Below are 17,689 nucleotides of genomic sequence, written 5' to 3'. Positions count from 1 at the left end.
ATATAAATATTATAATCTTATTAAAAACAAATTTTAGACATCTAAAAATTTTATCAACTTGTTAGTATCTATGAAATTTATTGGTTTTATATTGTATTTAGAGTAAAAGAAGATCATTAAATATGTTATGGGAGGAGTATACTCAATAAATTGATCCAGTAATGTTGACAATACTTACTTTCTCCACCTGAAGGTTGAAAAGTAAAACAAGGAGAACAAAACACAACACTGTAAAGCATTTGAACTAATATTATTGTAACAATCACAGCTTCTAAAGATATATATACTAGACTGTGTTGAATGATCAAATATAGAAATATATATTTTGGGTTGAGTTACACTTGTTGGCATGAAATTTGATTTGAGAGTGTGTGTCGGAACTAAAATAACTGCGTAAGCCATGAAAAAATACACTGTTATAAATAACTTTATTTTGTTCTTATTTCATAATAAAACTTACACATGAACATTTCCTATTCCTTCCATCAAACTTCTGTTGCAAAATTTTAAAGACATAATATTAACATCTTGATAATATTTCTATCTTCCAACAATTCTAGAGAAACAAGGTTTCACTCAAAAAAGAAAACTAATTAAAGGACTAAGTCCCAAATTAATGATACAATGACCATGAGGTCAAACTCTACAATAATCTTTTCTCTGATTATACATTTGTTTATATAAATTCAGTTATCACCAGCATTAGTTTTTGATTTCTATTCAGGTGGAGGAATGAAACGAAAGAAGGAAATATATCTTTTTAAAAGATCTTGATTGTGTAATATATCTTTTTAAACGATCTTAATTGTCAGCAAAGCTTACCATTCCCATGCCTGAATTGATAACTTCATTTACAATCTTCAGGCTATTATTGCAAATCCATTTCAACTCATGACAGTTTCTCATTTAGCATACATATTATAACATTTACTTGTTCCAGTCACTGGATGTGGCCATGCTGGGGTGTCCCCTTGAAAAATTTTAATGGAACAAATCGACCCCAAGACTTATTTTTTTTAAGCCTGGTATTTATTCACCTGTGCCTATGTGTATGTGCATCTATGTAACTGGCACCTGTGCTGTGGTACATGAAGAGTACCTTTCTAACCAAGTGAAATCGTAGTCATGGCAGATATTGATGTCATGCAAACTGACACCCGTACCAGTGGTACATAAAAACTCGCATTATATTCTCAGTGGTTGGCATTAGGAAGGGCATCCAACCATAGAAAGCATGCCAAATCACACTAGAGTTTGGTGTAGCCCCTCAGCTTCCCAGCCCTGGTTAAACCAGCCAATCCATGCTAGCATCATCATCATTGTTGTTGTTGTTTTTATGTTCACTTTGCTATGCTGGCATGGGTTGGCTAGAATTTTTTGAGGCAATTTATACAGATATCTCCCTTCCTGACAACAACCCTTTCAGTTGTCTCTTACAACAGTGACACAATGTACTTAATCTAAAAACCAGGATACATGTGATGCAGGCATGTGTGTACACACACACACATTATCCATTCATATTATACACCTATTTCCAGGTAATAATCTCTTCACCATTTTGACCAATAAGGTTTCACACAAGCAGAAAATCTCATTGTTGCCTGCAGAGGTTAAAATTCCCAGACCTATGCAATATCCAACTACACATCACAACCTAATCAATTACCTAGGAAATAGAACATATTTATTACTTCCAGGAAGTCATCCATGCAATGTATGGTTTTCAATCCATGACTGATTAGGTTGTTCTGCTTTCAACTGATTGACAGAGTGTATGCAAGAGAGAGAGAGATCAGGAGTAAATAGACCCTTCAGAAGAGAAAAAAAAAATTAAAGGTGATGTTCATGCCTTCTCCAAGGGGATTTAGCAATGTCAGTGAAAATGCTTCAGTGGAAATTGCGCCAGTCTTGCAGTGTTTTCCAGCTGTGTTCCACCTACACTACAAATCTTACTACTGCTAGCCATTGCAATGCAACTACACAATATGCTGTACAAATTAAGATACATAACAGTCCATAAAACTCAAGATATATTTCATTGAAACAAATCATCATTTAATGTTCATTCTCCATGCTGGCATAGGTTGTTGAATGGTTTGACAGGAGCTGGCCAGTCAAAGAACTGCACTAGGATCCGATTATTTGTTTTGGCAGGGTTTCTATGGCTGGATGCCCTTCCTAAAGCAAACCACTTTACAATGTGTACTGGGTGCTTTATACATAGCACCAGCACAGGTACTTTATATGTGGTACCAGAACAGGTGCATTTTATGTGGTACCAGAACAGGTGCATTTTATGTGGCACCAGCATGTGTGCTAATCCTAAAGGATAGCACATAGCAACAAACTATGTGTATGTATACATACATTCATTTTCTGAGAAAAAATGTTTATATTCAGAGAGAAAGAAGCACAAAAGAGCACTATATATGCTATTTGTGTTTGTATCTACCCATCAGGAATCACTGCAGAGATGCTCAAAATATCTGGCAGTGTTGGCTATAGCCTAGTCACCCGTATTACGAACCAGGTGATACACGAAGGAGTCATACCCAATGACTGGTGTAGCAGCATCATAGTCAACTGCTACAAAGGTAAAGGTGACGCTTTAGATACAAATAATTACAGAGGCATCAAGCTGTTAGATCAGGTTATGAAAGTTACAGAGAGGGTCATAGCCCAACTAATTAGGGAGCGAATCAATTTAGATGAGATGCAGTTTGGGTTCGTGCCAGGTAAAAGCACTACTGATGCCTTATTTCTAGTGAGACAGTTGCAGGAGAAATACCTAGCTAAGGATAAACCTCTGTACCTGGCTTTCGTTGACATGGAGAAAGCCTTTGACAGGGTCCCCCGATCCCTTATCTGGTGGTCAATGAGGAAACTTGGGATAGAAGAATGGTTAGTGAGAGCTGTGCGAGCCATGTACAGAGATGCTGCCAGTAAGGTGAGGGTTGGAAATGAGTACAGCAATGAATTCCGGGTAGAGGTAGGGGTCCACCAAGGTTCCGTCCTCAGCCCCCTCTTATTTACCATAGTCCTCCAGGCAATCACAGAGGAGTTCAAGACAGGTTGCCCCTGGGAGCTCCTCTATGCTGATGACCTTGCCCTAATTGCGGAGTCACTATCAGAACTAGAGGAGAAGTTTCAGGTGTGGAAGCAAGGTCTAGAATTGAAGGGCCTTAGAGTCAACCTAGCTAAAACCAAAATCCTAATAAGTAGGAAGGTAGATAAAACACAAACCCCTTCAGGTAGATGGCCCTGCTCAGTATGTAGAAAAGGAGTAGGTAGTAACTCTATAAGATGTACCCGGTGCAAGCTATGGACACATAAGAGGTGCAGCAACATCAAAGGCAGGTTAACTAGCAAGTTAGTTTTTGTTTGTGGCAGATGTTCAGGTGCAATAAAGACTGCAAACAAACAGGAAACAACTTCTATCTCATTCCAGGGTGAAAAACTAGAGGTAGTCGATAGCTTCCGCTATCTGGGCGACCAAGTTAGTAGTGGGGGTGGGTGCGCTGAAAGTGTAGCTGCTAGAATAAGAATAGCCTGGGCAAAGTTTAGAGAGCTCTTACCCCTGCTGGCGACAAAGGGACTCTCACTCAGAGTAAAAGGCAGACTGTATGACGCATGCGTACGAACAACCATGCTACATGGCAGTGAAACATGGGCTGTAACTGCTGAGGACATACGTAAGCTCGCAAGGAATGAAGCCAGTATGCTCCGTTGGATGTGTAATGTCAATGTGAATACCCGTCAGAGTGTAAGTATCTTGAGAGAAAAGCTGAACATTAGAAGCATCAGTTGTGGCGTGCAAGAGAGACGATTGCGCTGGTATGGACATGTGGTGAGAATGGAGGAGGATAGCTGCGTGAAAAAGTGCCACACCCTAACAGTTGAGGGAACCCGTGGAAGAGGTAGGCCCAGGAAGACCTGGGCTGAGGTGGTGAGGCAAGACCTTCGTACATTGGGCCTCACCGAGGCGATGACTACTGACCAAGACCTTTGGAAATGTGCTGTGCGTGAGAAGACCCGGCAAGCCAAGTAAGATCGTTGCCAGTGCCCCTGGACTGGTTCTTGTGCGGGTGGCACATGAGATGCACCATTTTGAGCGTGGCCGTTGCCAGTACCGCCTGACTGGCTCCTGTAGGATTTTCGAGCAAGATCGTTGCCAGTGCCCCTGGACTGGCTTGTGCGGGTGGCACATAAAAGACACCATTTCGAGCGTGGCCGTTTTCGTGCGGGTGACACGTAAAAGCACCCACTACACTCTCTGAGTGGTTGGCGTTAGGAAGGGCATCCAGCTGTAGGAACTCTGCCAAATCAGACTGGAGCCTGGTGTTGCCATCCGGTTTCACCAGTCCTCAGTCAAATCGTCCAACCCATGCTAGCATGGAAAGCGGACGTTAAACGATGATGATGATGATGATGATCTACACTAGTTTTAAGATATCAAGAAATTATTATACTGATATTATTTTGCTGTACAATAATTTTCATTGAATTAAAAGAATTCACTGAGTTAGAAAATTGTGAAATAATCATGTATACAGTTAAGTAGAAAAGTACAAGTATAACACAGATTATGATAATACTTACTCAAACACAGAACTGTCATGTTGATCCCCCCATATAAGTATTTCAGAAATAGATCTCAATGTCTCCACCAGCAGGCACCGGTTATTTTCAGTCACTGTTTGATTTTTACATAAAATACTGTACAAATACCTGTTTAAAAACCATAAAAGAAAAAAAAAGAGTTACGTCAAATTTAAGCAAATAGAAATTATCACATAATATTAAATGATTTCCCTGTTATTATAATTAATATACATATACTGTATTTATTCGTGTATAAATTGCACAATTTTATACTTGGTTTTAACTGAAAATCTTGGAGTATAATTTATACACAGCACAAAGTTAAAACTAAGAGGAAATAAAAATTTTGTACCAAGATTTAGCATTAAATTAGGGGTACAACTTATACATGAGTAAATACAGTAGTTTCATTTAAGTGTGACATAGCTACAAGAATTTTCCATTTGACTTTATATATTGTGTTGTCTACCTACCAACATATGATAATTGTGATTGAATATTGGAAAATGGATGTTGTGATGTCCTTATAGTCATTAGCAATATAAGTGCAGTGAAATGGTTCCAATTAAGAATTAGAACTATGTCAACAATTATACTCATCAAGAACTTACCATCACTCCAGAGGTTTTGTCATACTTTATGCATAAAAGAACAAAAATTAAAGAAATAATGCAAAAGGAAAATCTAACTGAGCAAGCAAAGCTAAAGCATATATATGAAAAAAAAGTGTAAAAGAATGCTGTATAATAATTTCAGTACTGAAGTTCAAAACTAAAAAAATGACAGGTCATCGTACAAGCCTCTTCTTGGCATTTAGTCAACACCAAAGTATCATGTAAATTTTCAGATAAACACTTCCACTACTATTATTGCTGTAGGTTCATTTTTCTCTCTATGAAAACTAGATGCTATTAAAGTCTAGTTTTTTTTAGTTGTGTCTTCCTTCTCAGTCTTCAGTTGATATTGAAGTGGTTCACTTTATTTCCTTGAATCACCCTGAACTAGTGTTATCCACATAGAAAGTTATCACCCCTCATTTTGACCATCTGTCGGCAATTTATGCTCTGTATGTATATACTAAACCAATGTTGTCAGTTTTATCAGGCAATATCCTTGATATTGAGAACACTAAATGCTGAAAAACTCCAACTCAAGTTTTGCATAACAGTTCCATCTAATCATGGCACTGTCATTTTGAACAAGGTAGTTTAAGTCTTAGACATTAGTAGAAAAAATTTGACTAACAAAATAGCATGTTACAAATATAAAAATTATTAATTTACTCCTCTAACACTAAAGGATACACACAGGTAACTCAGAAAAGATAAACATCTCAAGGTGACTGCATCAAAACCATTAGAATTAAATAAACTAAGTAGCAAAAAGAATCACAACCTCAAAACTTTCATTGACCACAGCCATTTGCTGGAGTTGAGGCTCTTGAGGGGTATTGCATGTAGTACAATGTTATAGTTGTTGTCAGAGGCGTCCAAAAAGTTGGTAAAGATTCTTTACAATTCAAATAGAATATTTAAAACTTCACATTGGTTACAGCATGGTGAACATAGTGTTAAGGAAACATAACAGAAAAAGCCCCAAAAATAAACTGAAAACAATTATTGTGTTCATAAACAAAAGTTACAATTGCAATTAAGCTATTTAATTTGAAATATAAACTATCAGAAACTGCACGAATAGAACTAAAACTATATTAAAACAGACTGAATTTCCCATATAGGAGCCAGTCCTAAATAAATCATAATCCTTTGCTATCACAAATATGTCTGATAATGGACTACTGATACATTCATCATTACATCCAAAGAAAGATTGTCTAATAGATGAACCTATATTAACACACTCCAATCATTGGGCCACTGTACAGTATTCTTCTCCCTCAACCGTATTTACTACAGCTACTATTACTGCCACTATTAAGCAGAATTCCTTTGACTAAGGATCTATACATCAGATTGTGTGATGCTCCATGCATGAGTTTAATGGAGGACAGCAGCAATACAGACCAGAGTCTGTATTTAATAAAGCAAACTGGTCCTTAGCTTGAACCATGTTCATATGGTACCACCAGACAACCAGCTTGAGGTAACACTGAGTGAAGGGTTCTGTTCAGAAGCAGAAGGCAGCAATAGATATCAATATTTGATTCATGGACAGAGCAGCTAATTCTTGGATCACTCAGCTTTTCCTAGTACTCTCTTCTTTCAACTCTAAACTACAGTTAGAAAACCAAGTCAGTCAACCTGCTTAATCCTTTTGATACCAACAAACAAGACTGCTGCTAGTCCTATGATACAGACTTATTGTTCTAAAGTAATCTAAATTAAAATCTTCTATAAAAATTTTATGTTAATTTATGTTCCAAACACCAGCTAAATAATAACGAAATTATTTTATTAAATTCATTATTTTCAAAATTAATTGAAACAAAGGCAGTGTATTTCAATAGAAATGTGGTAACAAAAAGATTAAAACTGACAACTTCAGAACTCTATGTAGTGAATGTGGTAACCCCAGCTATTAATCACCAACAACATATACTTAACATGAATCACAACAACCTCAAGCAATATACTTAAAATTTTAGGAGTATCTAAAAGGACAACAATGTCTATCTTGGAAAAACTCACTGTTGTATAAATAAAAAAAGCAAATGATCATTCAGGAATTACATAGCCAGATTGATGAACCATTTAGAAGCCAATAGAAATTTCAATGGCAGGAAGAGATCCAAAGGAATAGTGAGGATCTAAGAGTGACTTATCAAATTAAATATAATACGTAGATTGTGAACAAAAAAAAAAACTATGATTATGTATGATGTACTGACTGTATTAGCAACTCCCAAAAACAAAGCTTTGTTATTAAATCATTGAGGACCTTTGAGTGGCTTATCAAACTAAATTAAATATATAGGTTGTGAACAAAAAAAAAAACTAAATCAGTATGATGTACTATTAGCAACTGCCTAAAACAAAGTTTTGTTATTAAATCATTTTAATTTTATATGCATTTGTAAAATTGTGCCTGAAAAATTTTTAACGGCTTCTACAGTTGATATTAGAGAAAAAAATTTATCAAATATTTAAAATGGGTTTAATTGGCTCTAAACAATGAAATTCTGGATACAACTACTCTTCTTTCTCTTTCCACATATATACACACATGCATATATACAATTACTATTGTTGTTGTTGTTGTTGTTGTTATTGTTATTAGTAGTGTGTGTGTGTGTGTGTGTGTGTGTGTGTGTGTGTGTGTGTGTGTGTGTGTGTGTGTGTGGTACAGTAGTGGCGGGGGACTCTGAAAGGGGTCTCAGGGAGTAGCGTCCCTGCCTTCTTGAGCTAGTTTTCCACCACATTTCTTAAAAATCGTGGTAGAGGCCTTGGTCTCGGGACCATTCATGTCTAGAAACTGAGGTTGGGGGTAAGCAAGGGCATGCTCCTGTAGAAAATCCAGCTCCAAAAAAGCCACATAATACCAAGGGAGAATGGGCACCAGCCAGCCTAAAGGTTGGGGTGGGCTGCATCTGCCTACCTCGGTTGCTATGGCATTGAGGTAGATCTGGCCACCCCTGTTCATGGGAACAAAACTCAGATTTAAAACACTGGATGATGATGTATATATATTACAGCAAAATTTTATATAGAGTTACCTAAGGTTCTACACCCACAAAGCTAAAGCCTTGTGGGTACGGTGGTTGTGAAACCTTGAGCAACTATATATAAAGTTTTGTTGTAATAATTACTGCTCTATTTTTTAGAGTGTGCGTCTTTCTGATATATGTTTTTTCTTTATTAACTATATACATATATATATATATTATATATACATATACTTTATTAAAAAACAGCAAAAATATCACAAAAACTGTTACTCAGAGTTTCACATTCCCGTTCATTGAACAGTTTTGTTTAGATTCTAAACAAAACTGTCCGACAAACGGGAACGTGAAACTCTGAGTGGCAGTTTTTGTGATATTTTTGCTGCTTTTTAATAAAGCATATTACTCTACTTCTGGTATTCGAGTACTATTTTTTCCACCTTGTTTTGCATTTATGTGCTTACACTGATGTATATACATATATAAACACACACACACACACACACATAATTCATTAGCTATTTTTAATGTCTATACCTTAGAAGGTATAAGAATAAAATACCAGTCTTACATCAACAATTTGATTAATGGGGAGAGAGCATATTCTATCTATATTACCTAATGTACCTAAGACGACATTATCTAATGTGTATCATATTTTAAAATAGCAGGGTGTGATTAGAGAGAGATTTGTCTGTTATGTTTAGTATGTATACACACACATAAGTGCTGTCTGGTGGTTGAACAACAAAGTATTCTGGATAACAGCAAGTTGGACACATTGTGAAATATGGGAAAGTTCAATTTATAAGACACCATGCATGTCAATTTATTTGCAAGTGTAATTTCATATATTCTAACAACTGAGTAATTAAGAATTTAGCTCTCTAAATTAGGGCCATTATCAGCCAATTACCAGAATGTTTCAAGTCAAAACTTATATATATATATATATGTGTGTGTGTATATATATATATATATATATATATATATACACATACACACACACACACACACACACACACACACACACACACACACACACACACACCATCATCACCATTTAATGTCCATTTTCCATGCTGGCATGGGTTAGACGGTTTGACAGGAGCTGGCTAGCTGAAGAGTTGTCCAGGCTCCATGTCTGTTTTGGTATGGTTTCTATGGTTGGATGCCCTTCCTAATGCCAAGATGCCTGGGTTGTGGCCAGGCTCGGGCACTGCCTTCAAGGATTCAGTAGAACAAATTGCCTCTAGTACTTATTTTATCAGTTCTTTTACCAAACCACTAAGTTATGAGGACAAACACAAACATACATATATATAATTATGACGAAATAAGATATTTTTTTTCAAAAATTCTGACCATTTTTTCTCAATATTCAATTTCTGTATACTACACCTAACACACACACACACACACACACACACACACACACACACACACACACACACACACACACACACACACACACACACACTTCTTTCAGTTTTTGTCAAGCAAATCCACTCACAAGGCTTTGGTTGGACTAGAGCTATAATAGAAGACACTTGCCCAAGGTGTCACACAGTGGGACTGTGTGCTTGGAAGTAAGTTTCTTACCACACAGCCATGCCTACACACAGAGATATAATATAAAAACATCTGGATAGAAAAAGGCAATGAAAACAAAACAAAAAATACAACCAAATGTAAAGACACAAATTTAACTACAGTTGAAAATTCATTGTTATACCTTATTAGGATTCTGTATTTTGGTTGGTTTTTTAATCTTTCTTTCCAGCTATTTTACATGCTGGTATGGTTAGACAGTTTGACTGGAACTGGTAAACTGGAGAGCTGTACCAGGTTCCAGTCTGATTTTGACTTGTTTTCTACAGCTGGATGCCCTCCCTAACACCAGCCACTCCAAGAGTGTAGTAGGTGCCTTGTATGTGTCACTGGCACCAGCCACAACTATGATTTCACTCGGCTTGATAAGTCTTCTCAAGCACAGCAAAACATCAAAGGTCACAAACACTTATCATTACCTCCGTGAGACCTAACATTTGAAGATCATACTTCACCACATCATTCCATGTCTTCCTGGGTCTATTTCTTCAACAGGTTCCCTCCACAATTAGAGATCAGCACTTCTTTTCGCAGCTGTCTTCGTTCACACACATCATATGACTATACCAGTGCAGTTGCCTCTCTTGCACACCACATCTGATGCCTCTTATGCCCAATTTTTCTCTCAAGATGTTTACATTGTCGTACATGCACACTGACATTGCACATCCAGCAAAGCATACTGGGGTCATTTCCTTCAAGCCTTCACGTCCTCTGCAGTCACAGCCCATGTTTCACTGCCATGTAGCATGGCTGTTCGCACACAGGCATCATACAATCTGCCTATCACTCTGAGGGAGAAGCCCTTAGAAAGGGTTTTCAAAATTTTGGACATTTGCATAGTTATAGAGTATGATTGTTTTTCTTTTGAAGCAGATATTCCTAACTGAGATTAACATCAAGTGTGGAACCTGAAGTTTGATGGTCTGACAGAGGCAAGCACAGCAGGTATACAGAATGAAACTAAAGTTAGAATTGATAATGATTTGAACATTAGTTCTAGCATCTGTTTCTATATTCCATTTGACTATCATTATCTACTTGGATCCATCATGCCAGTTAAAATCAGATCGTCTCTGGATATAAGTTATTGCAACTTTTCATTTAATGTGTAGAGTCTTTAAAACTGATTTGGGTGATGTCATATGAGTAGTTGTACGAGTATGAAATTTTGTTTTACCTTTTACCATAGCATTGAGTCAACCAAAGCATTATGAGTGAAAGTAGCCAGATAAAAAAATATGTGGAAGCCCAACATACTGTACACATTCTTGAGTGGTAGACTTAATCCATTACAAGATTCACCCTTTAGCATTTAGATTATTTTGTCAAATGTAATACTTTTTCATTCACATTGTTTTTAATTAATCATGCATTATCTCATAGCTTTGAAATTTTGATGATGTGATTGTATATTTTTAGAATGTCATTGAAGGGTAGGTGTGATAGGCCGGATCTGGCTGATTGGAACATAAGACAGATAGCATATTGGGGGCCAGATATGGCCAGTTTAAATGCTAAAGAGTCAAACACTACCAACTGGCACTTAACTTCAGCAGTATCTACTCTACTGCAAGTGTGCAAAACAGATATACAGTCTGAGGATTAATTTTACCTCCCCCCCCCCCCCAACAGTTTCTTGCCCTGCAAAAGGTCATGAGTGCTGCCTTCCTTTCTCTTACATTTCTATAAAGATAACCTTCCAAAAGATCAGAAAATCAGTGTATGGACATCTATAAACAAAAAGGTATAAAGTATATTATATCATTTAAAATAATCGGTGTATGGATATCTATAAACAAATAGGTATGAAGTATATTATATTATTTAAAGTAATCTTATCAAACCAAGTTAGTTTTAAATGGTACTAAAATTATCTTTTTAGCATAAACTTTAAAATATTAATTCCATTAAATTATTATTGAATATTCTTTTTATATTCAATATTTGATATCAGGACGGCCAGCTGGCAGAATCGTTAGCACACCAGGCAAAATTCTTAATGGTATTTTGTCTGCCGTTATGTTCTGAGTTCAAATTCCACCAAGGTCAACTTTGCCTTTCATCCTTTCAGGCTCAATTAAATAAGTACCAGTTATGCACTGGGGTCGATGTAATCAAATTAATTCCTTTGTCCCCCCTATGTTTAGCATCCTGTGGGCAATAAAGAAATAAATATTCATTGATATCTGTGTGTGTGTGTGTGTGTGTGTGTGTGTGTGTGTGTGTGTGTGTGTGTGTGTGTGTGTGTGTGTGTGCGCGCACAGAGCCACACACAAAATTTAGAGCTATGTACATCATTCTGTGCAAGACAAACATGAAATAATTAAATTGTATTTGTTTGACAAATGGTTTAATCTGAGATAGTTGGGACTAAAACAACTGCATCTGGTTTCATGCCATTATAGCTATGTAAGATAGTAAAGAATAAAGTAAAAGTGAATATAACTATTTCTAATAGCAACAATGACTAGCAACAAACAAATGATTAAGTAGTATGTATGTAAACTAAAAGATAACTATAAATTAAATGTAAAATAATTTAAAAGATTAATGATAAAACAGCCGAACTCTACTGATCAACAGGAACATTTTTAACATTCTCAACTGAGTTTACCAAATGATTATATGTTATACATATATATTAAAATATATGTGTACTGCAAGAAATGCGCTATGATGATGATGATGCTGATGTGTGTCTTAAAAAGAGGGTGTAAACAAGTACATAACTAAATGTACGACTTAATATCTGTAGAACAGGATATAACACTTCATAGAGAAAAGGAATGATACACACTCAGTAAAAAGTAATGTTTTGAACCATGAAGAATTTGTACAGATTTTTGCAGAGTTCTGAATTTTTTTAAACATTTTTTTGCAATTGTCTGATAATACAGACAGACTTGCCCAAATGCATCAATAAATTAACATTGATATTTTTTTCACCATTGTTACAGTCATCTGAAATAGAACCATCAAAGCACGATATTCAAGCAATTTTGCTACTCAACTTCAAAATAGGATGTAAAGTAGCTGAAACTGCTCGCAATATCAACAAAATGTTTGGTGAGGAAATGACCAGTGAGTGGTCAGCGCAAAAATGGTTTAAAAGATTTCGCAGTGGAGACCTGAGCCTTGAAGATTGTGAGTATAATGGATGCCTGTCTGTCATCAATGACAGTCAATTAAAAACCGTCACTGAGAAAAATTCACATAAAACCACTCGAGAACTGGCAAAAGAAATTCAAGATAGCCAGAAAACTGCCTGCAACCATTTGCATGTGATTGGAAAATCAAAATAGCTTGACAAATGGGTAGCACACAATTTGAATGAAAATCAGAAAATGTGCAGATATGAAATTTTCTCGTCGCTTCTTCTCCGTAACCAGACCAATCCATTTTTCAACTGTATTGTAACTTGCGATAAAAAGTGGATTCTGTACAACAGTAAAAAAAATGTTCTTCACAGTGGTTGAACCAAAATGAAGCACCGAAAACCTTCCCTTAACCTGAGCTCTTCAGAAAGAAGGTTATGATGACTGTTTGGTGGTGTACTGCTGGACTCATCCACTTTAACTTCTCAAAAGCCAGAAAAACCATTACTGCAGAAACATATTACCATGAAATTGCCAAAATGAATGAAAACCTGCTACTCCTGTCCCAGACTGGTCAACAGAAGTGGGTAAATCATTCTTCATGACAATGCTCAACTACACATTTCACTAATGATGCTCCAGAAGTTGAGGGAACTCGGCTACAAAGTTCTTCCCCACCCAGCTTATTCCCCAGACCTTTCTCCTACCAACTACCACTTATTCAAATACCTTGATGTTTTCCTGTGAGAAAAGGAGTTCAAAAATCAAACCGATGCTAAAAGTGTGTTCAAAGAGTTTATTAGCTAGAGAAATCCAGATTTTTATATTACCAGAATAAACAAACTTGTAACTCGGCGGCAAAAATGTGTTGACTGTAATGGTACTTACTTTGATAAATAGAATTTCTGCATTGTTGAAATATATTGTAATGAATTTCATGTTTCAAAACATTGCTTACTTTTTACTCAGCCTAATACAAAAAGTAAATGAAGAAACAAAGTAATGACTGGAAGTATGAAAGAATTTAAATCTAGGTGAAAATTGAATGACAACTTGAAAAGCAATATTTAGAAACTGTTTAGAACCAGTAGGCTTAAGAAATTTATTTTATGCAATAAGCCAAATGAATTGGCAACCGTAAAGCATATATATATATATATATATATATATATATATATACTAGTATCATAACCTGATTTCATTCAGATGTACTCGGGCCACATTTTAAAGATGAGGAATTTTGCCCTAGATGCCACTCCTTTCAATTGAGCAAACTCAAAGTTGCTATGCAAACTCTCTAGCACTTTTAACATAGGTGTGCAAATTTTCAGGTCAATCCGACCACATTTGCTAACACTTTTGCCTGCACAACTGCTTGTGAGACAACATCCACCCTTTTCACAGTGTGTGTGTGTGTGTGTGTGTGTGTGTGTGTGTGCGCGGTAATACAAATAAATATATGACTGCTACTGTTATGTATGCGCTGACCAATGAATTGTGAGTGAATTTCATTAACAGACATTGTGTAGATGCCTATATATGTGTGTATGTATAATATATGAATATACATACATACATACACACACATACACGTGCATGTGTTGACAGTAAGAAGACAACTGGATGTAGAAAACCTACCTCAACAAACTATGCCCAACCCAAGCAAACGTGAAAAAGTGTACATTAAAACAATGATGATCATTTTCAACCACCCTCAAATCAACAACTTTGCTACACAGGCCACACGGAAACTCAGCTAGAGTATAATATTGCTTTTTAGCATCAAGAGCAACAGGACTCCAGCCATGCTTAAGCAGTCTTGCTTTTGAAAAGTCTTGATCACAAACAAATTTTGCACTGTAAGTACTGTCTAGAGCCCCATTCTGTGAGTGGCACAACAGCTTCCATGTTTTGCAGCACATTTCAATTGAGCATCAGCTATGAGCTTGATCTCAAACTCTGCAACACCATCAACAATCAGGCATCTCCAATAAAAATGTCTGTTTGGTTCATGACCTTACCAAGTGTTGATGTCAATGCTTAGTTTGTTATTCTTTAGTAATTTTTAAGCCATGTGGTTGCAGTTGCACTTGAGCACCACCATATTTAGTGCATTTTTCAAACAATCTTTTATATCTCTTACTTGACCTGCATTGTAGGTGCTTTTGCCAATTGAACTCACCATTCAGAACCTGGTTTAGGAATTAACTATTCTCCAAGCATACTATGTGACCAAACTTTCTAAATCATTGATTCAATATCATAGACACCCACCCCAACTCCACACACACAAACTTGACAAATGAGATTGCTGTATTATTCTTGTACCTGGTACAAATGATTTCCAAGTGATTTTCATTATGTAGCACAGTACAACTGGTGAAAATGTTATAGACACTGAAGGCATCTCCTATATGTTGTCCACATCTCACATCCATATGTCAATATTGTAAGCATGCATGCACAGCACATACACTTCAAATTTTGTGCAGATTTCAATATCCAAATCAAACCAGAGTCTCTTTTCTATAAGCAGCAGCAGCTTCTGAAATTCAGTGGTTGATTTCTTCATCCAGGGTACTGAGCTGAGAGAACACCCTACCAAAGTATACAAACTTATCCATAACCTTTAACTGCACACCCTTGATGTAGGTAGATATTGTTTCCTAGAGACAGGTTGATAATTACAAGTCTTTCTACTATTAACTGTTAAGCCAAACGCATCACAAGGTGCAGGTAAACAGTCAATCAATATATGGCCAGAAGGAGGAAAGTTATTCTATCTGAAAAATGAATGCAGTTCTGTGCACACACCATTCACAATCCGTACACACATATTTATGCTTGTGTGTGTGTGTGTGTGTGTGTATATATTTTTTTATACATATATATCAACACATATACATATATACGTACATATATACACACATATACATATATATTTGCCTCCTCCCCTCTTAAAAGTTTTTTTCTTGCAAGTACTTGGTGACCCTGTCAGTACAGGTGCCACTTAAAAGCACCTAATCCACACTGTAAAAGTAGTTGGTTTTAGAAGGACATCCATTGCCAAAATTGACCTCGCCTGTGCTTGTGCCATGTAAAAAGCACTACGCACCTCACCTGCGCTTGTGTCATAAAAAGCACTAAGTCCACTCTGCTGAGTGATTGGTATTAGGAAGGGCATCCAACTGTAAAAATCCTGTTAAAACAGTCACAGAAGTCTGGTGCAGGCTTCGGCCCGGCCAGCTTTTGTGGTAGCGTCCCATCCATGCTAGCATGGAACACGGACATCAAATGGTGATGAGAGAGAGAGGGGGGAGGGAGGGAGGTAAAATAGAAGTTGAAAATGCACTGAGAATAGTTAAAGTATTTGAAGCTTTAACCGGTTTCACAGTATACACTTATTTTCAAAAAGTTCAAATAGAAAGATGTGGCTTATGTCGGAACTGTCTTGCTTCTGACTCGTGTTTGAAGTTTGCCGTTTTTATAGGGAGTTCATAGCTCAAATTAGTATACGTTTTGAATAGGATTTGATTGGTAGAAGATTGTCACATGACTGGTCTTAGAAATTTTTGTGTGTTTTCCCCGCTATGGCCATGTATTAGTATCAAATGATATTTGGCGTGGAATGTTAAGGCTGACATGGTTGACTGTACAAGTCTAAACAATCAATGCTCTGAATGTTTTCTGTCAAGTGTTTCAGCAGGGAACCTACAAAAGTTTCTAAGAACAATCATGTGACTATCCTTTACCAATCAAATCCTATTCAAAACATATACTAATTTGAGCCATGAACTCCCTATAGAAACAGGAAAAACTTCAAACACTAGCGAGAAGCAAGACAGCTGCGACATAAACCATGTCTTTCTATTTGAACTTTTTAAAAATCAGTGTAAACTGTGAAACCAGTTAAAGCTTCAAATATTTTAACTATTCTCAGTGCATTTTCAACTTCTATTTTTCCTATATTTCTACCCATGTGGAATAAAATATCTTTGTTTTATATATATAGACACACATATCTATGTACGTATACACACACATATATTATGTATATACATATAAATATTTATACATTCTTATACACAAATATACATATCTATTTATATATATATATTATATGCACACATATATACATGCATATTATTTTTTCCAATAGCTTGATTGAGCGACATTGATAAATCAATTTATGTGGAAGAAAAATATAGGTGATGACATAAATAACAGCCTAACAATGGTTAATAAAAACAAAACAATAGAAACCCACCAACTATAGCATGAAAATCCAATAGAAGATCACTCTTTTAATCTTTAGTATGACACCTTAAAGGAAAGTAAAACAGTCCAATAAAATGGAACATTGCATTATTTTTACAATGTCGATTTATAGCTGATGAGAGAAATTAATCATAATATGAAAGCTAACATGTAAGACTGGGCTTACAAAAGCTAATCGAAATTTTTGCAAAACTATCTTAATTTATGATAGTAAAGAATTATTTGAAATGATTTAATTACATCCATGTTCTAGGTAAAACACTTGAGCCAATTACAAATGTAAGTTAACAAGAACGACATCTAAGAGAATTTGCTTTATAAAACCTATTCCATCCAAGCATAACATAGAAATGTGGGCATAAAAATAATTTTGAAGCTAAAAACTTTCCTAACACTGCAGACATTACAGCATGCTACACCATATTCCTCTCATGCATCACAAAACAATTTTAGTATTCACTTCAGACCAGCAAAC

At 36.1% G+C, this 17,689-nt stretch overlaps 1 protein-coding gene across 15 annotated transcripts in view; it reads right to left on the bottom strand.

Moving 5' to 3' along the window:
• LOC106883998 (protein CLEC16A) overlaps nt 1-17,689 on the bottom strand; it is a 113,346-nt gene that overhangs the window by 53,926 nt on the left and 41,731 nt on the right. For all 15 annotated transcript variants that reach the window (XM_089347179.1, XM_052978452.2, XM_089347182.1 and 12 more), the window contains one exon: nt 4,603-4,731. In XM_089347179.1, the coding sequence (XP_089203305.1) occupies nt 4,603-4,731 (129 nt within the window). The remainder of the gene's footprint in view (nt 1-4,602; nt 4,732-17,689) is intronic.

The sequence above is a fragment of the Octopus bimaculoides genome, chromosome 2, assembly GCF_046866305.1.
Source record: "Octopus bimaculoides isolate indiv1 chromosome 2, ASM4686630v1, whole genome shotgun sequence".
Classification (NCBI taxonomy): Eukaryota; Metazoa; Mollusca; class Cephalopoda; order Octopoda; family Octopodidae; genus Octopus; species Octopus bimaculoides.
The sequence above is the reverse complement of the archived record's forward strand: the minus strand, read 5'-3'. Positions and strand labels throughout refer to the sequence as shown.